Source organism: Ranitomeya variabilis, chromosome 3 (assembly GCF_051348905.1).
Source record: "Ranitomeya variabilis isolate aRanVar5 chromosome 3, aRanVar5.hap1, whole genome shotgun sequence".
Taxonomy (NCBI): Eukaryota; Metazoa; Chordata; class Amphibia; order Anura; family Dendrobatidae; genus Ranitomeya; species Ranitomeya variabilis.
This window is the reverse complement of record NC_135234.1, coordinates 115,880,217-115,902,638: the sequence shown is the minus strand read 5'-3', so window position 1 is coordinate 115,902,638 and position 22,422 is coordinate 115,880,217. Positions and strand designations below refer to the sequence as shown.

At 41.1% G+C, this 22,422-nt stretch overlaps 1 protein-coding gene across 1 annotated transcript in view; it reads right to left on the bottom strand.

Moving 5' to 3' along the window:
* Positions 1-22,087, bottom strand: part of LOC143815414 (4-hydroxyphenylpyruvate dioxygenase) — a 72,346-nt gene extending 50,259 nt beyond the window's left edge. The window contains exons 1-4 of the mRNA XM_077294567.1: positions 22,025-22,087; positions 9,437-9,463; positions 6,700-6,762; positions 6,488-6,592 (exon numbers count right to left, since the gene is read on the bottom strand). Coding sequence (XP_077150682.1) covers positions 6,488-6,592; positions 6,700-6,762; positions 9,437-9,463; positions 22,025-22,027 — 198 coding nt within the window. The 5' untranslated portion in view covers positions 22,028-22,087. The remainder of the gene's footprint in view (positions 1-6,487; positions 6,593-6,699; positions 6,763-9,436; positions 9,464-22,024) is intronic.
* Positions 22,088-22,422: the final 335 nt, after the last annotated feature.

Genomic DNA, 22,422 nt, shown 5'->3' with positions numbered 1-22,422 from the left:
ATTAGATTGCTATTACATATGGTGACAGCAGCACGCTGTTTGATTGCCTACCATTGGAAGCAAACCTCTACACCCTCCCAATTAGATTTATATTCTTACATCAAGGATATCAGGAATTTTGAGAACTGGGCAGCTCTTAATGACAATACTGTAGAGAGATTTAACCGTATTTGGCCTCCTTGGGATTTCTTTTGAGCCATGTTAAATATATGACCTCTAAGAGATGGATATTAATAGGTCACAACATTCCATATAATTCCCCCCCCCTTTTCTTTTTGTCTGATTCTCTATGTGTTTCTTCGTTTGTGAGCTTTTACCCTCTTTATACTTGAAAATGTTTAAGCGAAAGTTAAAATATTATTATAGAATAATATTGTTTGACAACCTAGAAATGATAGTGAGAAATTTAAAATGTTTTTTTATTATTTTTCTGTAAAAATGTAAAAATGTATTTCAATATAAAATTACAATAAAAAATGAATAAAAATACATGTACATTGTCAATATGATCTTTCAAAAGAATCATATACAGTAATGTTTGAAAGTTTGTTAACTTCTTAGACTTTAAAACTTAAATTTGACCAACAACAACAAAAAAACAACAAAAATCCTAAAAGTAGAGAAAGAGAACCAAATGTGAGAAATGAGTAAAAAAATATTAGACTTATTTTTTTAAATAATGAAAATGATCCAATATCAAATGTCTGTCAGTGACCAAAGTATGTGAAACTTTAGTATTGGTAGGTATATTGAAGGTGATATTAGAGTCTTCTATTTTCAATCAATGGGATTACAATCAGCTGTGAGTGGTCAACCTGTTTTATATAAAGAACCGGCATTTATCGAAGTCTGATCATCACATCACGTTTGTGGAGGTGCATCATGTCACAAACACAGGAAATTTTCTTAAAATGATGCTGTGAAGAAACCAGAGTGTATCTTAATTTCCCAGACAGCCATGTTTTTGCAAAGCCAAAAGAACTGGCTTTTTGACTGTATATTGGCTTGTGAATTTAGGTGTTTGGGTCTGGTGGGTCAAGAGGACAAACTTGCCCACTGATATACTATCTAACATACTGTGTAAGTCTGTAATAGTGACTGTACATTGAGTGGGTTAAGCTTTGTTTATTGATGTGTGCTTATATGCTAATAGTGCTACTTAATCCCATCACCATTGTTTACCTTATCTTGATGTTGGACTGAAAGACCTTGGGTAATTCTAAAAATAGCTTACATGCCTTGGGTATAAAAAAGACTCAGAGATCACATCCTGGGAGTCTGAAGTAATACAGAGCTACCAGCCAGACATTCTGCAAACCACCCAACAGACAAGAGAAAGGACTGCCGCCAATTCATCATGGCACCATCACGAGGGACACTGATCTAGGATTCTATAGGATACAACCTAGGGGTTTTCGGCTCTGGTTGGAAGGACACAGATCTGATCCAGTGACCATCTCTGAACCATGGATATGTTTGGAGAAAGCCAGGGTTGGGACCCGCTGGTCGCCTGGTTCCATGGAGATGGTCAGATAAGCCAGGTGGTGACTCTCGTGTCAACTGGCTTTGGACCTTGTATGGACTATGGACAGTTCTTGGTCATCTCCCTATGCTTGTTGTTACCCCTTCTCTGTGCGTTCATCCACAGATGGAGTAGCGACCCTGGGAGCTCTGACATCATGTCATACTGGAAATACGTGGAGACGCAGTGATATTTTATATGCGCCCATGTACCCAAACAATTCCAGCCATGGTGAGATTGTTCTGTTTGCTATTGTGTGTTGTGGTTCAATAAAGTATTGCCACACTGTTTTACCTTAACCCTGTGTTGTCTGTGTAGTGTATTGCCCACAGGGAGATAGAGCGGGCGTTCAGTGGTATGAGCGGTGGTCCATGCAGTCTTGCTAAAGACAGCCGGGCCAGCGGACGAGAGCACCCACTGACCCCGTTTCTCCACAGATGCTCATTAGGCTGAAAAAGTAAAACAAAGCTATTTCTAAAGGTTTTAGACTCCACCAATCCATAATCAGACTGACTGTGTACAAATGGAGGAAATTCAAGACCATTATTACCTTCCCGAGGAGTGGATGACCAACTAAAGGCCCCGTCTCACATAGCGAGATCGCTAGCGAGATCGCTGCTGAGTCACAAGTTTTGTGACGCAACAGCGACCTCAGTAGCGATCTCGCTATGTGTGACACGTACCAGCGATCAGGCCCCTGCTGCGAGATCGCTGGTCGTGTCAGAATGGCCTGGACCTTTTTTTGGTCGTTGAGGTCCCGCTGACATCGCTGAATCGGTGTGTGTGACACCGATCCAGCGATGTCTTCACTGGTAACCAGGGTAAACATCGGGTTACTAAGCGCAGGGCCGCGCTTAGTAACCCGATGTTTACACTGGTTACCAGCGTAAATGTAAAAAAAACCAAACACTACATACTCACCATCTGTTGCCCGTCAGGTCCCTTGGCGTCTGCTTCCTGCTCTGACTGAGCCGCCGTAAAGTGAGAGCACAGCAGTGACGTCACCGCTGCGCTCTGCTCTCACTGTACGGCGGCTCAGTCAGAGCGGGAAGCAGACGCCAAGGGACCTGACGGGCAACAGAAGGTGAGTATGTACTGTTTGTTTTTTTTTACATTTACGCTGGTAACCAGGGTAAACATCGGGTTACTAAGCGCGGCCCTGCGCTTAGTAACCCGATGTTTACCCTGGTTACCCGGGTGCTGCAGGGGGACGTCGGCATCGTTGAAGACAGTTTCAACGATGCCGAAGTCGTTCCCCTGATCGTTGGTCGCTGGAGAGAGCTGTCTGTGTGACAGCTCCCCAGCGACCACACAGCGACGCTGCAGCGATCAGCATCGTTGTCTGTATCGCTGCAGCGTCGCTGTGTGAGACGGGGCCTTAAGATAACTTCAAGAACAAGGTGGATAATATACTGTATGAGGTTATTAATGCTTAATATGATTTTCATTCGCCAAAGCTATCACTTCTCTTTTAAACAAAAAAAAGATATATATTTTTGTCTCTTACACAAAACTTTGTTCCAATATAGCCATTAACATTATCTAATGCTAATGTGAACGAGGTCTTTAGTTGCTTAGAGGTTACGTTAGGTTCCTTAGTGACCTTGTGGATTATTATACGCCTTGCTCTTGGAGTGATCTTTGTTGGTCAACCACTGTTGGGGGAGAGTAAAAAAGATCTTGAATTTCCTCCATATGTACACAATCTGTCTAAAGGTACCTTCACATTAAGCGACGCTGCAGCGATAGCGACAACGATGCCGATCGCTGCAGCGTCGCTGTTTGATTGCTGGAGAGCTGTCACACAGACCGCTCTCCAGCGACCAACGATGCCGAGGTCCCCGGGTAACCAGGGTAAACATCGGGTTACTAAGCGCAGGGCCGCGCTTAGTAACCCGATGTTTACCCTGGTTACCAGCGTAAAATGTAAAAAAACCAACAGTACATACTTACATTCGCGTCCCCCGGCGTCCGCTTCCGGCACTGACTGAGCACCGGCCCTAACAGCAGAGCGGTGACGTCACCGCTGTGCTGTAGTTTCACTTTCACTTTACGGCGCTCAGTCAGTGTGGGAAGCGGACGCCGGGGGACGCGAATGTGAGTATGTACTGTTTGTTTTTTTACATTTTACACTGGTAACCAGGGTAAACATCGGGTTACTAAGCGCGGCCCTGCGCTTAGTAACCCGATGTTTACCCTGGTTACCAGTGTAAAACATCGCTGGTATCGTTGCTTTTGGTGTCAAACACGACGATACACGCCGGTCTGACGACCAAATAAAGTTCTGAACTTTGTTCAACGACCAGCGATATCACAGCAGGATCCTGATCGCTGCTGCGTGTCAAACTAAACAATATCGCTATCCAGGATGCTGCAACGTCACGGATCGCTAGCGATATCGTTTAGTGTGAAGGTACCTTAACTGTAGATTGGGGGAGTCAAAACTCTTTAGAGATGATTTTGTAACCTTTGCCAGCCTGATGAGAATCGACAACTATTTCTCTGAGTTCCTTGGAAATCGTTTTTGTTTGTGTCATGATACACTTCCACAAATATGTTATGAAGATCAGACTTTGATAGATTCATGATCTTCAAATAAAACAGGTCACCCCGTCACACTTAATTGTCATCCAAGTAATTGAAATCACAAGACTCTAATTTCACTTTCAAGTTATCTGTTAATCCTAACGTTTCACATACCTTTTCATCTCACAGACATGTGATATTTTATAATTTTCCTAATTAAAAAATAACCACATTTCATATTTTTGACTTGGAGCCTTTGCTATCTTAGACTATGCTTCTTACTATCTATGTCTCAAAAATATAGTAAACCTGACTAAAAATGTGGGAGGAAAGAAAGGTTGGTTACGTTGAATTTTAGCATGATCGATCCTTTCTTATCAAGGGAGATAAACCGAAGCGTGAGCCTTCTTGCAACAGTTTGAGCCTCCAATATGGCACCGATATGGCAATTTTCTCTTGCCTCAAATGGGCTACCAAATAACTGTGAGAGCCACATGTTGCTCAGTTCTATGTCCCACTGCACTTGGAGTTTTCTTTATATCTATTTTTTGTACATTCTGTTTGCTCTTGAAAACCATTGTGATTTCAGAATTTCTCTCTGACAATGACCTTAGGGAAGAAATATATCTGCTTGTCCAAGACAGACCTTGAACATCCTAAGAATCCGTTTTTGTTTTCATGATAGGCAACATTTCAGATCCCATAATACTGCTATTAATTCTTTTAACCCTTAACAACTATAAGGGAGGGACTGTCTAGTATAGAGGGGATGGGCGCTATTGAAATGCAGCAAAGAGTTAGACGCAGACGGTTTACGGTACACTTCTGTGTGGATAGCACCTTCCCTTACCTGCATTTTTACATCAAGAAAAACTAAATCATTTCCCCCAAATTGGGAGGTGAACCTCATATTCATGGTGTTTGACGTCCCCAGGTGCTCCACAAAGCGGGTGAAGTCATCCTGGTGCCCGTCCCACACCATGAATATGTCGTCCACATATCTCGCGTACAATTTAATGTGCTTCAAAAATGGATTTGTGGTGGAATAAATGTATTCCTCCTCAAATCTAGCCAAGAACAGATTGGCCAGAGTACATGCGACGGGGGTACCCTCCGTTTGTTTGTACCAGGCATTGTCAAATTGAAACGCATTATGGCCCAGGATGAAAGATAGACCCTCACAGATAAAGGAAATAAATGGGGGAGGAGCCAATAGTAACTTGCGGCTACAAGATCCTCCCTGCTTCCCTCGGGCGTCAGGACCTGTTGAAGTGCCGTGGGCACGAAACGGCTGTCGTCCTTTTACTTTCCACATCCCTCCCTACTAGCTTGCTGTATGTCCTAATAAAGTGGTGACTTTTCTACTTTGGTAAGTGCGCTCCATTCCTTTGCATTTTTTTTCTCTATTTTGGATTGTGGACTTCTCTCGTGGATGCAGCACCCATTTGGGATAAAGGGGCAAGTTATTACGGCTGTAATACAAAAAGGTTTCCATTCATCAGGGACTAACGCGTGACAGCAGTGCGGAGGTGTTTTTTTCTCTTTTTGTGCTTATACATATTAGAGAAATCAGTGTCTCAGCTGCTACATCTTGCTGTCCTCAGATTACATATCAAAAACGAGCTGACTGATGTGTAGCAACTTGGGAAAATAGTTAACACACTAAAAACTGCAACTGACCCTGCCACTTCTTGTATAGACTAGAGATCCTGACCCTCAGTCCCTAGGGGTTCTTGCATAAGCTGAAATAGCACTAACCACAGACTAGACGATGGTAACTAAGACCTAGGTTGCCTAAAAGGCCATGGAGCGCATCACGTTACTCCTAAAGAACCGGAGCGCAAAGCAGAGTGCAAATTACCTACAGAAGGTTAAGTGTGCTAAAATAGAAAGATATCCCAGAGTGAGTAAAACCAACCATGAAATAGAAAATAAAGGATTAAGTACATACTGTTAAAGATTATGTCCCCTACTTCCTAAAAATAAACAAGATAGGTGCAGGAAAAAGAACATAAACAGCAGCGGGATTAATCCTAGCTGGTCTTTCATTGACTAGATTTAACTACAGCAGTATGGCTAGACATCCAAATGAGACTATCACCAGCAGGAAATACCAGCAGGGATAAAGTATATAAAGCCGTATCCGACAGGTGATAGGGAAGACAAATGAATAAATGAAAACATCAGTTACCCTAAATAGACTGAAGCAAGGCTAACAGAAACTAAACAGAAAGCGAAAAGGTATATCTGCTGTGGCTTGGCAGACAGGGAAGCTGACAACAAAGCAAAGGCTCAAGGGTTCGAACCCAGACAACAGATTCCCTTTAAAGTGGAATCAAGTTATTATTGACCAAAATATATATATATATATATATATATATATATATATATATATATATTTCAGTTCAAAATGTTTTGGTATAGTCTTGAACCACTTACCTTGTTCTGCTTCACAACGTGAGACACCACTTCTCGACTGCCAGTCTCCAGTCCTTTGTAAGCAAAAGGTTCAAATCCCATTTTATCACAATAGAAGGATGCAGCCTATAAGGAGAAATTCATAATTATATATCGAAAGTACATGTTACTGTATTGCTGCATAACTGATTTATAATTTGTGCTATAATGCAGTCTTATGCTATTAAACATACCTGTCTTGCATTTCCAACCCAAAAGGTAAGATGATGGAAGGTTAGGAAGCGACCTCTTTCATGCTTGGAAAAAAAAATGTATGAAAAATCATAAAAATACATTTCCATTGTAACTAGGATGAGCTACTTACAAGAGAAAACACTACATTTGTTAAATACCTCCACATCGGAAGTAAGAGGTGCTGATCACTTTATGAACCACACTCCTTCCGAGATACAGACATGATCGGCAGGTACTGTGCATCTGTCCTGTTCTAATGAGCAGGACATGATAACTGGCGATTGTGCACCTATTTCCTCATTGTCACCACTGACTTCCAATTTTGCTGAGAGTGGCTGTGGATGGTTCTGGATAACCAATAAGGAACAGGCCATTTAGGTCTTAACATTTTGCATTCTAAAAACATTTTGAATTTGGTGTTGGCAAGGCCTTGTGTTTTGCAACTCTTGATGTACAATTTGTTTTTACAATTTTGGCAAATGAAAATACAATTGTTTCTTTTTTAAGAATTTAATTTTGAGGCAACAAGCAAAATATCCCCTCAAATCTTTCATGTTTTATTTTCTCTTCTCTGTTCCTCGCTGTCATAAATGAAGTGCATATATTTTAAGTGATGATGATGATGTCTCTGAGAGCAGAGATCACCACACTGAGGAGGCTCCTGATCGCAGTACAGATGGGCATGACCATTGGGATCTTGGCAGTTGTGGCAGGAGTAAAGCTACTGTATGTATTACAGCATATCTCCCCCAATATGACGAACTCCACGTTATAAAGATACCCATGTATTGTGTTACATGGAGGGCATTCACCTGAACATGTAATATTGTACTTTGGCTGCCTGGCTTGGTAAGATCAACCATTTCAAGAGTGCTGGTAGTTGTTTTGGCACAGAACCCCCAATGTGATTTTTTTTTTTTTTTTTTAACTTTTAATAGGTTTACCAACAAAATAAATTTAAAAAAACTGACCGTCACATCCAAACATAGACTAAGTGTGAACAGGTGCTGAACCTAGAGTAACCAACTCATATACAGTCAAGTAAGTAAGGCAGCACACTGCAGCGCTGAAACATGCAAACATGAAACATGAAAACTGAACTGCATTACTGCACTAGAAATATGAAAAATTAGAGCGTTTAGCGCATAAAAATGGCCGATTTTATGTGTACCTGATAGCCACTTTAGGGCATCTCTCGTATACCAGGTCCTACGCATTCCTTTCCTCGCTGAGAATAAACGTCTCTATCTGAATGGGTACCTATGAAAACCTCTTCTTAGACTAACATTCTCTCTCTCTGTGGAGGGGTAATGGACCTGTTGCGATTAAAACACCTGTGGCTAGGAGGCGTAGGACCTGGTATACGAGAGATGCCCTAAAGTGGCTACCAGGTACACATAAAATTGGCCATTTTTATGCGCTAAACGCTCTCATTTTTGTGATAAATGTATTTGCTGTGAAAACCCCTTTAAACCGTTGCCATTGCATATTTATCGGGCAGATGTAAGTTGGCTGACCTAGCAAACGGGCAACTATACTGGAACCAGTACAACCCATGGGCCACATTCCCACCTTCAGTATTTAGTCACAGCATTTGTAAGCCACAATCAGGAGAGGAACAATCAGAGGAAAAGTATAATAGGAACACGTCACCACTTCTGTATTTATCACCCACTCCTGGCTACAATACTGGACAAATACTGAACGTGTGAATGTTGCCTAAGGGTACTGTCACACAATCACACTTTGGACGCTACGACGGCACGATCCGTGACGTCGCGTCGTATGAGTATCGCTCCAGCGTCGTAGACTGCGGTCACACGTTGCAATCACGGCGCTGGAGCGATGCCGAAGTCCCCGGGTAACCAGGGTAAACATCGGGTTACTAAGCACAGGGCCGCGCTTAGTAACCCGATGTTTACCCTGGTTACCAGCGTAAACGTAAAAAAAACAAACCGTACATACTCACATTCCGGTGTCTGTCCCCCGGCGTTCTGCTTCTCTCCACTGTGTAAGCAGCAGAGCCGGAAAGCACAGCGGTGACGTCAGACGTCACCGCTGTGCTCGCTTTCCGGCTGGCAGGCGCTCACAGTGCAGAGAAGCTGAGACGCCGGAGGACAGACACCGGAATGTGAGTATGTACTGTTTGTTTTTTTTACTTTTACGCTGGTAACCACGGTAAACATCGGGTTACTAAGCGCGGCCCTGCACTTAGTTACCCGATGTTTACCCTGGTTACAAGCGAACACATCGCTGGATCGCTGTCACACACAACGATCCAGCGATGTCAGCGGGTGATCAAGCGACGAAAGAAAGTTCCAAACGATCTGCTACGACGTACGATTCTCAGCAGGGTCCCTGATCGCTGCTGCGTGTCAGACACTGCGATATCGTATGGATATCGCTGGAACGTCACGGATCGTACGGTCGTAGCGATCAAAGTGTGACTGTGTGACAGTACCCTTACAGTGATAGGTATTACTGTGGGGTAAGTCAACAAATGGCCTAAATGGTTGATTCAGCCTTAAAATAAGTTCTCTTTTGTGTGTCCTACAAATGTGTGTTCCTATAGGGTTTCAAAACTTCATTTTGGAAAATAGCATCCCTTGACAATGTTAAAAGTCACTTAGATAGCTTGGCTATGGTGACGGACCCACCAATGACAAATGTACAAACCAATGAATGTCTAAAGATTTATTTTTTACACTTCAAATGTATTCTCATGAATCGGATTACCTTTTCCCCTTTGTCGGTGTAAGAAGTCTGAAAGACAAAAACAACAACATAAAAACATACATCTCTATTCAATTTTTTAACTAGTACACAAAGAAGAAAAGTTTTATTGGTACTCTTAGGAACAATTTGTAATTCTTGAAAACAGTAAGTTGATCAGTCCATAATAGTGATAATAGTGTACTGTTGTATATCTACTGTGAAAACAGCAATGATAGAAGTGGGCAATATTGGCATCCATTGTCCTATTAGACTAAATGCACAGGGATAATATGACACTAGATGGAAGTATCTGACTATACCAATAAATATTTTTTCCCATATATCTTGTAATAATATATGCATATACTAAGAAAAAAAACAAGTACAGGGACAAAAATGTATGTAAAATTATATCCGATTTTATTTTTAAATATAAAAAGACAAAATTAAAAGCATACAGTTATACAGGAAAATGTGGGTAAACCAAGACCATACGAATAAAACAAGGTATAAACTACGTCATATAAAGCATAGCGCATGAAAACATATAATCAAGTGATTCAGCGTAAGGTGATCAATACCACAGTATAGAATAGAAACAAACAATTGCTACAAAAAATATAACTTGATTGCATTAAGAAAATGCGGTGCCCCTGACAAAGCTGGGCGTGAAACATTTATCAGGTTTGATGGGTGAGCCTCAATACTCGGACACTGGTCTTTTGATTTAGATGTGATTTTTTAACCATTTGTCAGAGGTCCTTTGTTCTCTTGATGCAATCATTTTTTTTTCTTCCATTCTTAGTATTATTTTTGTTTCTACTCCATGCTGTGGTGTTGATCGCCTTATGCTGAATCACATTACTTTTTTCATGCATAAATCTTTATATGAAGTTTTTTTCTTGGCACATGCTTTATTTTTTATGCCATTTTGGGGACAAAATGTAACCTCTTCTGTATGCATTTATTGGTGTACAAAGAGTACATGTAATAATATGTGATGGCATGGAGCATCTTTCTTGAGATGGTGCCTGTTCAGTGGAAACCTGGAGATTCTAGCTGTGCCTTGTTTAATTCTACAAGTTCTAATTATCCTAATACTCTGCATCCCAGAGGTCTGTCCTGCTCAGGGAACTCTCATCACAAATTACATGGACTCTGAACATCTTTGAAGATCTCCTTTTGTGAACAGAACACCAAGCACTTTTATTTGTCATCTGAGTGCAGAACGCTCGCACTGCTGGTAGTTGTGGATCATTTTCTACTTCCAGATTCTAGTGTCTTTACATATTAATCCACATTATTGTTCCCATTTTGAGGATTCCACTATAAAGGAATTCATCTTATTTTATCCCATACTCAGTGTAGGATTTCAACTCTATGCACTATAAACTTATAATGGCAAATAGTACTAATCAACATTCCATCCTGTCCCCCCAAGAATTGACCATATAGGACCCAGCGAAGTATCAGTTGCATTAAATGCAATAAATCAATTAATATTGGAAAGTATAGTCAAGTGCATTGTCCAATATAGTATTAAGAGAAAAACAATTTCAGACTATATTAAGGATTTTTTTTTAAAGAAGTTTATTTTCTAGTAGATTCTATAGACTGAACAGCCCTTTAAATGGAGTAAGTCAACATGTTAAATGCTCCCCAACTAATATAGTCGTAAAGTATGCGAAGAGACCAATTCTGAAAAAAAACATTTTTCTATGTGAACTTACCTGTATTCCCTCATAATAATCTTGCAAACAATGAATGCTGTATATATGAACAGTGTTCTTTCGACTCACATTGACCCTTTTCCCCCTCTCACTTGTTGAATATTCATAGCTCTGTCTCGTTGGCCTTCCCACACTCTGGTCCATCAGAGGATGGGCAAGGGTTGGCTATGGTGTTTTGCATACGCTGGACTCCTAATAAAGAGGACTCCTAAGAGCTTCCGTGCAACAACAAAATATTCTAAATCAGCATTTTTTTTCAGCTTTATAAAAATGATAAATGACACATGATTGTGTCCAGTGGTTATGGGGTGTTCAGTAGATATATTACACTATATATTGAACATAACCTGCAACAAACAAATGTACTTACCCGGCAGCAAAATAACCCCGAATAGTGTAGTCAAATGATGCTAACTGGATTTATAGGCTATAGTAACATAATGGCCCAAATTCATCGGGCATCTTTCGCCAGTTTTCTGGTGTAAAACATCTTGAAATGTCACCAAATTTTAGCTCAGCTCGTAGCTACATAAACATTCTGTGACTTTTGACGCTATCATGGCCATGGCTACCAAATTTTTTTTATAAGTGAACAGGATTTATCTGAGAGGGAGCATGGCCAAGTATGGCAGATGAAGCCATCATTTATGCAAAAAAAAGTGGCGTAAATTACAACATATATGTACATTTCTTGCATTGGCGCATGGTAGCTGAAAGATGCGACTAATTCTTTAGGAGGCGCACACTTCATAAGGAATTTAGCACATCACACTACAGCGCACTCCAACTAGATTGGGAAACAATCCGCCAATCTTGATCAGTGGGGGGTAATGTGTTTGTGCAAGTAGTTTAACAATGGTCAGATGTTAAGAGATTAGATCTGTTAACATAAAGGGAGCTTTATTTCCAGGTTTGGATTATAATTGAATGCAATAATGGTTTGTGTCAGATGATGACAGCCAGGGGACTCGCGCTGAACCATTCCGCTGTTACCTTTCTTGTCACAAACATCCCTCTGCTGCCTCCTATTGTCAGGACAATTATACGATTGACCGTCAATTAATGGATGAGGCTGTGGCTGTTACCACTAATAGTCTGGTTATTGGACAACTAACAGTGAACGTATGGTATATACTCCTCCAATTCTAACGCATGGAATATACAGTGAAGAGCAAAAGGGTAACATTGTTTTGAACATTTGTCTTTCAGGCTCCATATCTCATTATCCACTACTGCTTTGAAATTGAGACTACCATCATTTTATAGACAATCATCTTAGATATCTCATATTTAAATTTGGCATTTCAACTATTTAGCATATGATTAGTTATGCAGTTCTTGTCATGCTACTGCATTGGTACTGTTTTGCTTCTAAAGATATAAATTTAAATTTGTTACTATTTTGTAAATCCACTTTTGGCTTGCAACACAGCCTGACTCCTTCTGGTTGTGCTCTCGGTCAGAATCAAAACGTGTCAACTGAAATTTGGTCTCAAGTCTCTTCTACGCATTACCAAAGTTGGTGCATACTGCTCGACTCACTTGGGTACGCATACAGTTTTTTCTTCAATTCTACCCACAAGTGGGTTAAGGTCTACTTCATTGTCATTGAACCATTTCTTCGCCAATCTCGATGTATGCGTCATGTTGTTGTCCTGTTGGAACACTATGTCGTCCTTTTCATACACATAGTACTTGAGTGTACGAAGTAACTCATCTTGTAAGATACTCATATATAGCTCAGCACTGAGACCACCATCAATCCTGGTCAAGCATCCATGATTAACGGAGTTTAGTCTGCAGAAACACGTCGAGATTCACACCCATTCGGTTTTGTGCTGAAGTATGTATCCTCTATGTTACAAGTTTTGTGAATAAAGAAATTTTATCTTCACGGATTCGGTGGAACTGGACATCTTTCTTAATTTCAAGCATCCAATGCCTTTGACTATGAAACAACCCTATATCTTCAGGCTTCCTCCACTGAACTTGACATTTACTTCAATTTCTCAATACATTAGCCCTTTTTTCCCTTGCTTCTTTCAGACTAATTTGCACATATCAGATCCTAGTCTATTGACTTTTAGGTCATTGCTCCAAATCACCCGTTTCAAATCTTTAAATGTCCACTTTTCATACTTGTTTGCAAACTTGAACCGACGCTTCATATGACAAAATTGAAGTTGAGGGCTTCTTCACCTTTTTTTTGGGCCTCCATTCCAGACTTGTGTAATGTGCGTTGCATGGTCCTTGCATTGAAGTCTGTGATCTCACTATTATGAAGCATATGAGCCACTTCCACTGATGTGTTTTGTGCACTAGAACTGATAGACCTTGGGATGAGCCGACTTGCCTGGATGTCCACCTTTTGGCTTCTGAATAGATGGACAGACTTTATTTTTATTCTTCCAACTGTCATGGCACTCACATGATGCAGTTTGGCAATTTTCTTGGCCAAAAAACCTCATTGATGAGCTGGATGATACAGTTTCTCTTTTCTTGGGAAATTGTCTTCATAGCTGCTCTTCAATTCGAACCAGTGACCTTTCACTTGGGAAACAACCTAATAATACACTGAGCTATTAAGAAATGTGAGAACAGGTTGTATTTTGGCGTATTCAGGTAGAAAAAATATTTTTCCACCACCAATACAGTGAGTTGACAAGAATCTGCATAACTAATCACATGCTAAATAGTTGCAAGTTAAATTTATATACGAGATAGCCAAGATGATTGTGTATAAAATGATGGCAGTCTCAAACTAAAAGCAGAAATGGATAATGAAATATGGAGCCTGAAATTTAAAAGCAACCCACAGAACTTGCTCTGGTAGTGCTGCTCACCCAGGATGGCACATCAATGAGAGCTGTGGCAAGAATGGTGGCTGTGTCTGTCAGCACTTCGCCCAGAGCATATACCAGGAGATGGGCCAGTACACTAGGAGACGTGGAGGGGGCTGTAGGAGGGAAACAACCCGGCATCAGGAGCGTTACCTCCTTTGTGTTTGCTGAAAGTGTCAGAAACCGACTTCATGAGGGTAGTATGAAGGCCCAATATCCACAAGTGCGTTTTGTGCTTACAGCCTAACACTGTGCAAGGTGATTGGTATTTGCCAGAGAACACGAAGATTGGAAGATTCGTCATTGGCGCCATGTGCTTTTCATGGTTTAGAGCAAGTTCACACTGACCACATATGACAGACGTGACAAAGTTTGGAGACGCCGTGGAGAACATTTGGATGCCTGCCACATCCTCCAGTATGACAGATTTGGCAGTGGGTCAGTAATGGTGCGGGGAGGCATTTCTTTGGGGGGCTGCACAGCCCTCCATGTGCTCGCCAGAGGTACACTGACTGCCACTAGGTACCATGAGGTGATCCTCAAACCCATTCTGAGACCCTATGCAGGTGCACTGGGCCCGGGGTTCCTTCTGATGCTTGACAATGCTAGGCCTCATATGGCTGATGTGTCAGCATTTTCTGCATGATGAAGGCGTTGATGCTGTGGACTGACCTGCCTGTTCCCCAGACCTGAATCCAATCAAGCACATCAGGGACATCATGTTTCATTCCATCCACCAGTAGAGGAGAAAATACCGCACACTCAAAATTTGATATGATGCAAAAAGGTAAATGCCAAATTTATTAACACAAAAAAGAGGTCAACAATTGCCACTGTATTGGTTTTGTAGTAAGGAAACCCGTAGTAAGGAAACCCGACATTTCGACCCTCCCGGGTCTTATTCATGGGGTTACTTCACTCTTTTGTTATTCATACATGGGAGTGGCAGTGTTGGTAGGCAAGAAAAAGGTCCTTTAAGGTCTAACCTTGTGAGACTAATAATCACTCCTATACAATAGGCCAGGGAGTCCTGTAAGGGGTAAGCTGCAGCAAGGTAGGGACACCTTAAAATGGGTCCGTGAGCAGCTCCTTTGTCATGTATAGAGGGGTCCTGTGTAGAATGAATAGCAGCCTGTAAGGCTGACCTGCTTTGTGAAGCGTCTGTGGAATAGCGGCGCATCCCGCGCCCAGCTGTGCAGTCCTGGAGAACCCATTCCACAGCCGCTATTCCACAGACGCTTCACAAAGCAGGTCAGCCTTACAGGCTGCTATTCATTCTACACAGGACCCCTCTATACATGACAAAGGAGCTGCTCACGGACCCATTTTAAGGTGTCCCTACCTTGCTGCAGCTTACCCCTTACAGGACTCCCTGGCCTATTGTATAGGAGTGATTATTAGTCTCACAAGGTTAGACCTTAAAGGACCTTTTTCTTGCCTACCAACACTGCCACTCCCATGTATGAATAACAAAAGAGTGAAGTAACCCCATGAATAAGACCCGGGAGGGTCGAAACGTCGGGTTTCCTTACTACGGGTTTCCTTACTACAAAACCAATACAGTGGCAATTGTTGACCTCTTTTTTGTGTTAATAAATTTGGCATTTACCTTTTTGCATCATATCAAATTTTGAGTGTGCGGTATTTTCTCCTCTACTATTGACTTGACCACACGGTCTGATCTACCAGCACCTCCTTAGCTTTCGACCAGAGTGCACACCATTCCTCTTTTTTCATTCCATCCACCAACGCCACATTGCACCACAGACTGTCCATCAGTTGACTGATGCTTTAATCCAGGTCTAGGAGAACTTCCAGGACAACATCCGCCGCCTGATCAGGAGCCTGCACAGGCGTTGTAGAGAGGTCATACGGGCACTTGGAGTCCACACAAACTACTCAGCATCATTTCCTTGTCTTCAGCTATTTCTACTGATGTTGGATCAGCCTGTAATTTCATTTTCCACTTTAATTTTGAATATCATTCAAAATCCAGACCTCCTTGGGATATTCATTTTGATTTACATTGATAACACAGGTCAACAAAAAAAAAATTTTTTTCTGGTGTCCAAAATATTTTAATGAATTTGGGGTATTTTTGGGGTGCTGATTCTGAATATGCTATCAGTTTTGCCAGATTGGCTCAAGTTTTTGAGATTTTTGGTATCTTATTTATAGCACTTGTTGGTAAATGCGACGCATCATCTCATTAATTTCTTTGGATTAGTACTTGAACTGAGCAGTTCTCAATATAGTTTTGTGTTAATTAGTGTTCTAAAAGTTTGTTCATAGCTTGATTTTTGCACTAACTTTGTTGTTGTCTGTTTTCCAGTGAAAAGCATGAACTCATCAAGAAGAAGTTGTCTTAACGATCCAGACTCATTCTGTTACATTTGTGGTGAATACACACTGCCAAAACATAGAAGAAACATAACAGACTTCGTAAAAAAAGTGTATTTTGCCTATTTTGGGGTTATGCTTGGGGACCAAGACAAGTTTTGGGCACCACACATAGTGTGCAAAGCATGTATCGAATTATTACGAAAATGGAGCAAAGGACAAAGAAAAAGCTTCAAATTTGGTGTTCCAATGGTGTGGAGAGAGCCAAAAAATCATCATGATGACTGTTATTTCTGTGCAGTGCAAGTGCAAGGATTCAATAAGCATAAGAAACGAAAATGGGAGTAACATGGAATCTGCAAGAAGGCCTGTCCCTTATTGTGAAGATGTGCCTGTACCTGTGTTTACCATAAATAACAGTCATCATGATGATTTTTTGGCTCTCTCCACACCATTGGAACACCAAATTTGAAGCTTTTTCTTTGTCCTTTGCTCCATTTTCGTAATAATTCGATACATGCTTTGCACACTATGTGTGGTGCCCAAAACTTGTCTTGGTCCCCAAGCATAACCCCAAAATAGGCAAAATACACTTTTTTTACGAAGTCTGTTATGTTTCTTCTATGTTTTGGCAGTGTGTATTCACCACAAATGTAACAGAATGAGTCTGGATCGTTAAGACAACTTCTTCTTGATGAGTTCATGCTTTTCACTGGAAAACAGACAACAACATAAAGTTAGTGCAAAAATCAAGCTATGAACAAACTTTTAGAACACTAATTAACACAAAACTATATTGAGAACTGCTCAGTTCAAGTACTAATCCAAAAGAAATTAATGAGATGATGCGTCGCATTTACCAACAAGTGCTATAAATAAGATACCAAAAATCTCGAAAACTTGAGCCAATCTGGCAAAACTGATGACATATTCAGAATCAGCACCCCAAAAATACCCTAAATTCGATGAAATCTCTTTGGCACCAAAAATGCTGTTGACCAGTGTAATTTTTATGTGTTTTATTGTTCTCAACGTATTGCACTATGTAATGAATAAAGATTTGCAACTGGAATATTACATTCAGTGATATCCAGGATGTGGTATTTTAGTGTTCCCTTTATTATTTTGAGCAGTGTATATACCCCGGTACGGTCACTGCTAACTTCAAAATAACTCAAGAACTACTCATTGCCATCACCAATCGTTTTTTACAGGCCGAAAGCTTCGGCTTCAAAAGGAGTTTTAATGAGCTTTATCCCTTCTCCGCTATTTATAATTTCCTCACTTCTAATATGTCAACTGCGCAATTCTATTTCAAAGAGACTCTTAGATTGCCAGCTCTTTCTCCTTGAAATTTTGTGTGAAAGAGGAGGAGAAGGTGTGAATGCCCTCTCACTGGAGCTGTGTTATGGACCTTAATGTTTTCTATGACAGTTTGTATGAAAAAAAACACACTAGATAAATCAGGTTGGGCGGTCTGGCAGCTTTCACAATATCCAATGATATTGATGTTATTAGGAACATATTTACTGCTGTAAATAATGGAGCACTGACTTTATACAATATTTGGAATTCACATAAAGTTGCTGCATTTACTTATTTTAAGGTGCTATTAATGCTCCTCGAGCATTCCCTCAGCAGAAAATGTACAATAAAATCCATAGGGGCACAAATTCTAAAATTTCTAAGTTTTTGCCGTCAGGCACAATCCGGCGATTTTTTAAAAAAATTGATCCGTCTTTTTTTCCGCCGGATCCGTTTTTTCTCCTACAGTTGTATTAGCGCCGGATTGCGCCTGATGGCCACACGTTTCATCCGTTTTTGACAGATCTGTCAAAAATTATTTTTCCGGCTGATGGAGAAAACGTACAGAGGTGAAATGACTGAATCCGGCTACCGATTCTGGTATTTTTACACTGAGCATGCCCCGTAGCTTCGTTTTCCATTCTGGAGTCTCTCTCTCTCCGCTGTAGTCTACCAGCAGTAGCCGGTCTCCTAGGCAAGAATCACAGCACTTACAAGCTCTATCCAATAGAGTTTGTAAGAGCTGTTCCAATGCTGCAGAAGCAAAGCTGCTTCTTCTTGCAGCATTAGAGAGGAGTGCACAGTTCAGGTCAGCAAGGTGTCCGACAATGCTACTGGTCTCAGCAGTTAGGAATGCGGGTTCGCATGTCAAGCTGGAAGCCAGGAGGCAGGAAAGCGGTGCGCTCATGGACAGTAATGAAGAGAAAACTCCTATAAAAGTCAGGAAACTTCAGTAAGTTAAGTTAATTTACTTATTATAGGGTATATGTAAAGGAAGGGGGAGCCAGGGAGGTAGCCTTAGCCGACAGCAATCCTTGTATTACTCCCTGGTCCCTTCCCTGCAAAAGTTCACATTTCTCTGCTGCGTTACCTCTGTGCTGATTCTCTGCGTCATCTGGACTTGCCCGGTACGTTGATGTATCCCTCACAGACGGTTCCGCAATAAAGGAAACACACTCTGGCTTAACTTCAATAACAACTTGTTTTCTCAGCACAGTCCGTTCAAGTACAGGCACTTTGGGTATCGCATTCAGTACCTTCTCTTCTGTCCCTGTTCTGTCCTCTCCTTCTCTATATTCAGCCCCGGGTCGAACCGAATTTTCCGTTCCAGCAGAGTCTATTCCATCTGGAATTCTTGCCTCACATGGGGGAGTCCTACACTGTTTCACCTCAGTTATAAGAACTTCTGCCCAGGCAAAGATCTGCCACATCTTTCTTGTGCTGCCCGGCTGAACCAAACTTCTTTCTTCTCTATAGGGACAGATTCCTTTAGCTGCATCCGCAGCTCTGCCGCACTTCCTCCTCCTAGAGGAACCTTCCTGTGCAAGCTGTTCTATGCTGGGCCCCTTTCTTCAATGTTGCGGGGCACAGCGACTTCTGGCTAGGCAGCCCAGTGAGCTGCACAGGCACCAATGCCCTGACTAACTAGTACCAAGAAGCTACACTATACTTATTCACTGTGCCCCTCCTATTCTAACTATATGCTACAGTGCCCCCCTCTAATGGCCAACTATGGACACTACTTCCCTATCCCTATCCCTATACCAGGCTCGGGGACAAACTTTCCCTATCACAAGTGTGCAAAAGTAGATAGAGAGAGCGCAATACACATGAGGTATAGCAAGGCTCTTGTACACGGTGGTAATACACTTTATGTGTAGCAGTGCCACCGTGCACGAACACATCAGTAACACATTATTTACACTCTTAAAGGGGTAGGGGAGAAGAAGGAACAATGTACACATTTACATCCCCTACATATGCTCAATATTTTTTTTTTCTTGGGTTTTTACGCATTACACGTATACCAAATTATGATCTAGCTCATTTCTTTGGTTTTGCTGTAGTTTCAAACAAACATTGGCGTGGCCCCCTTTATGAGATAGGAATTTCATCCATATAACTTACCATGGGCTGGTGTATGCACAGCCGGGCTCCTGTCCTGCTCTGCCCACATTTACATTGAGGTTGGCTGACACAAGTTGAGGTTTTAACCCCTTAACGACAAGAGGTATTTTTGATTTTGCATTTTCATTTTTTGCTCCCCTTATTCCCAGAGACATCACTTTTTTTTTTTTTTGGGTCAAAATGGCCACGTGAGGACTTGTTTTTTTGTGGAACGAGTTGTACTTTTGAATGACACCATTAGTTTTATCATGTCGTGTACTAGAATATAGGAAAAAATTTCCAAGTGCGGTGAAATTGCAAAAAAAGTGCAATTCTGCATCAGTTTTTTGTTTTGCTTTTTTACAAGGTTCACTAAATGCTAAAACTAACCTGCCATTATGATTCTCCAGGTCATTGCGAGTTCATAGACACCAAACATATCTAGGTTCTTTTTTATCTAAGTAATGAAAAAAAAATTCCAAACTTTGTTAAAAAAAAAAAAAAAAAAAAATCCATATTCCGATAACCGTAGTGTATCCATTTTTCAACATCTCAGGTTAGGTGAGGGCTTATTTTTTGCGTGCCAAGCTGGCGTTTTTAATGATACCATTTTTGTGCAGATACGATCTTCTGATCGCCCATGATTGCATTTAATGCAATGTCGTGGCAACCATAAAAACATTAATTCTGCAGTTTTGACTTTTTCTCGCTACGCCGTTTAGCGATCAGTTTAATCCTTTTTTTTATCGATTGGGCCATTCTGAACGCGGCGATACCAAATGTATGCATGTTTGATTTTATTCTGGTTTTATTTCGAATGGGGCGAAGAGGGGGTAATTTGAACTTTAATTTATTTTTTTTTTTTTCTTTTGGCATGCTTCAATAGTCTCCATAGGAGACTAGAAGCTGCCACAACCCGATTGGCTCTGCTACATAGAGGCGATGTTCAGATCACCTCTATGTAGTAGAATTACTCACTTGCCATGAGCGCCGACCATCGGGCGGCGCTCACAGCAAGCCGGCAGTGACAACCATAGAGGTCTGCAGGAGACCCCTGGTTGTCATGTCAACAAACCAGTGACCCGCGATCACGTAACAGGGGGTTACCAGTGGGTGGATTTCTGACCCGATGGCCAGAAGCGCGAGGTAAATGCCGCTGACAGCCGCTGACAGCAGCATTCCACCCGCGGCTATTGTGGGCACATGTCAGTTGTTCAAAACAGCTGACATGTACCGGGAAAGATGTGGGCTCACCGCCAGAACTCACATCAAAGGGAGGGATACCGACATTGGCGTAAATATACGCCCAATGTCGGAAAGGGGTTAATACTAAAAACAGGATAGGACCATCCCGATTCGGTATACCTTGCCGCGGTGGGATGGCTTTTAGGGTTGTTTGTTTTTTTTTTTAAATCAAAATAGTATTAACCATATATACTCTGTTATTTACATACACTATTGCTATCTACTTCTTTACTTACTATAGGATATATGCTCATTTTGTTTTTCTCTTCTAGAGTTTAGTAAGTTAAAGGGGTTGTCCAGTGAAAATTAGGTAATATCTTATCATAGGATAGGTGATAAATTACAGATCAATGGGGATCAAATGCCCAACTCCATTCATTCTCTATGGGGATGCCTTAAAATGCTGAGCGCAGTACACGGCAGCCCCATAGGGAATGAGTGGAGCGGCGGTCAGGCAAGACCACTTCTCCCTTCTAATGGAAATGAAAGGACCCCGTTCTGTTGACCAGTGCAGGTCCCAGCAGTTGATCTCCCACCGATCACAGCTTGTCTTCAATGGACAACCCCCCTAAGTATGTCAAGTGAATGAAGAAAGATTCCCACTGTTGTAGATAACGTAGTACAGTATGTGAATCATAATAAATGTCTCGAAGGATAAAATTACACACATTTGCTATTTATTGTATTGCACATAGTATTATTTATATATCTGCCACCGAGTGAAATCCCTCAATTATTAGAATACTTCAATAAATCGATACAGAATCAAGGCAAAGAACGGTTACTTAATCAAGTTTTCAGTGTATGAAAGAAATAGATCATGTAAAATCGCTCCTGTATTAGAAAACATGATTTCATACAAGCAGCTTATTATCCGCTGTGCTGGTTTTTCGGTGTTTCCTGACTCCTGGGTGTCATGGCAGATATGATACAGCAGAATACATTTTACAGTGGTGGGAACAGATTGTAACTTGGTAGGATTTGAAATATAGCAAAAGTATAACTGGGTAATAAAATGGCCAAGCCTATAGGTTAGTACTTACCATTATGTAAAATGTTGTAACTGCTCGCTGACAGTTTGCAGATAACTCAAAGAACAGTTTGATGGAAACAGTTCACGTATAAACCATAGTAAAAGCACAGTGATTGGCCAGCTGAAAGACACCCTCTGACCCTCCACCCACAAACAAATCATTTTTGTGTGTTACTTTAACCTGTCCTGAGTCCCTCACCTTTCCCCTCATATTGTGCAACTTACATTTAACCACATTATTACCAGCCTCAACCTGGTGCTACTGAAAACAAGCGACAAACAACCCAAATAACAAATTAGTTCTAAATGTTGTCTAAAGGAAAAGGCTAAATATACAAAAGACATAAACATAGTAACAATTATTCTACTGTCTAGTAACAAAAATAAAAAGTACTATTTTTGCAATTC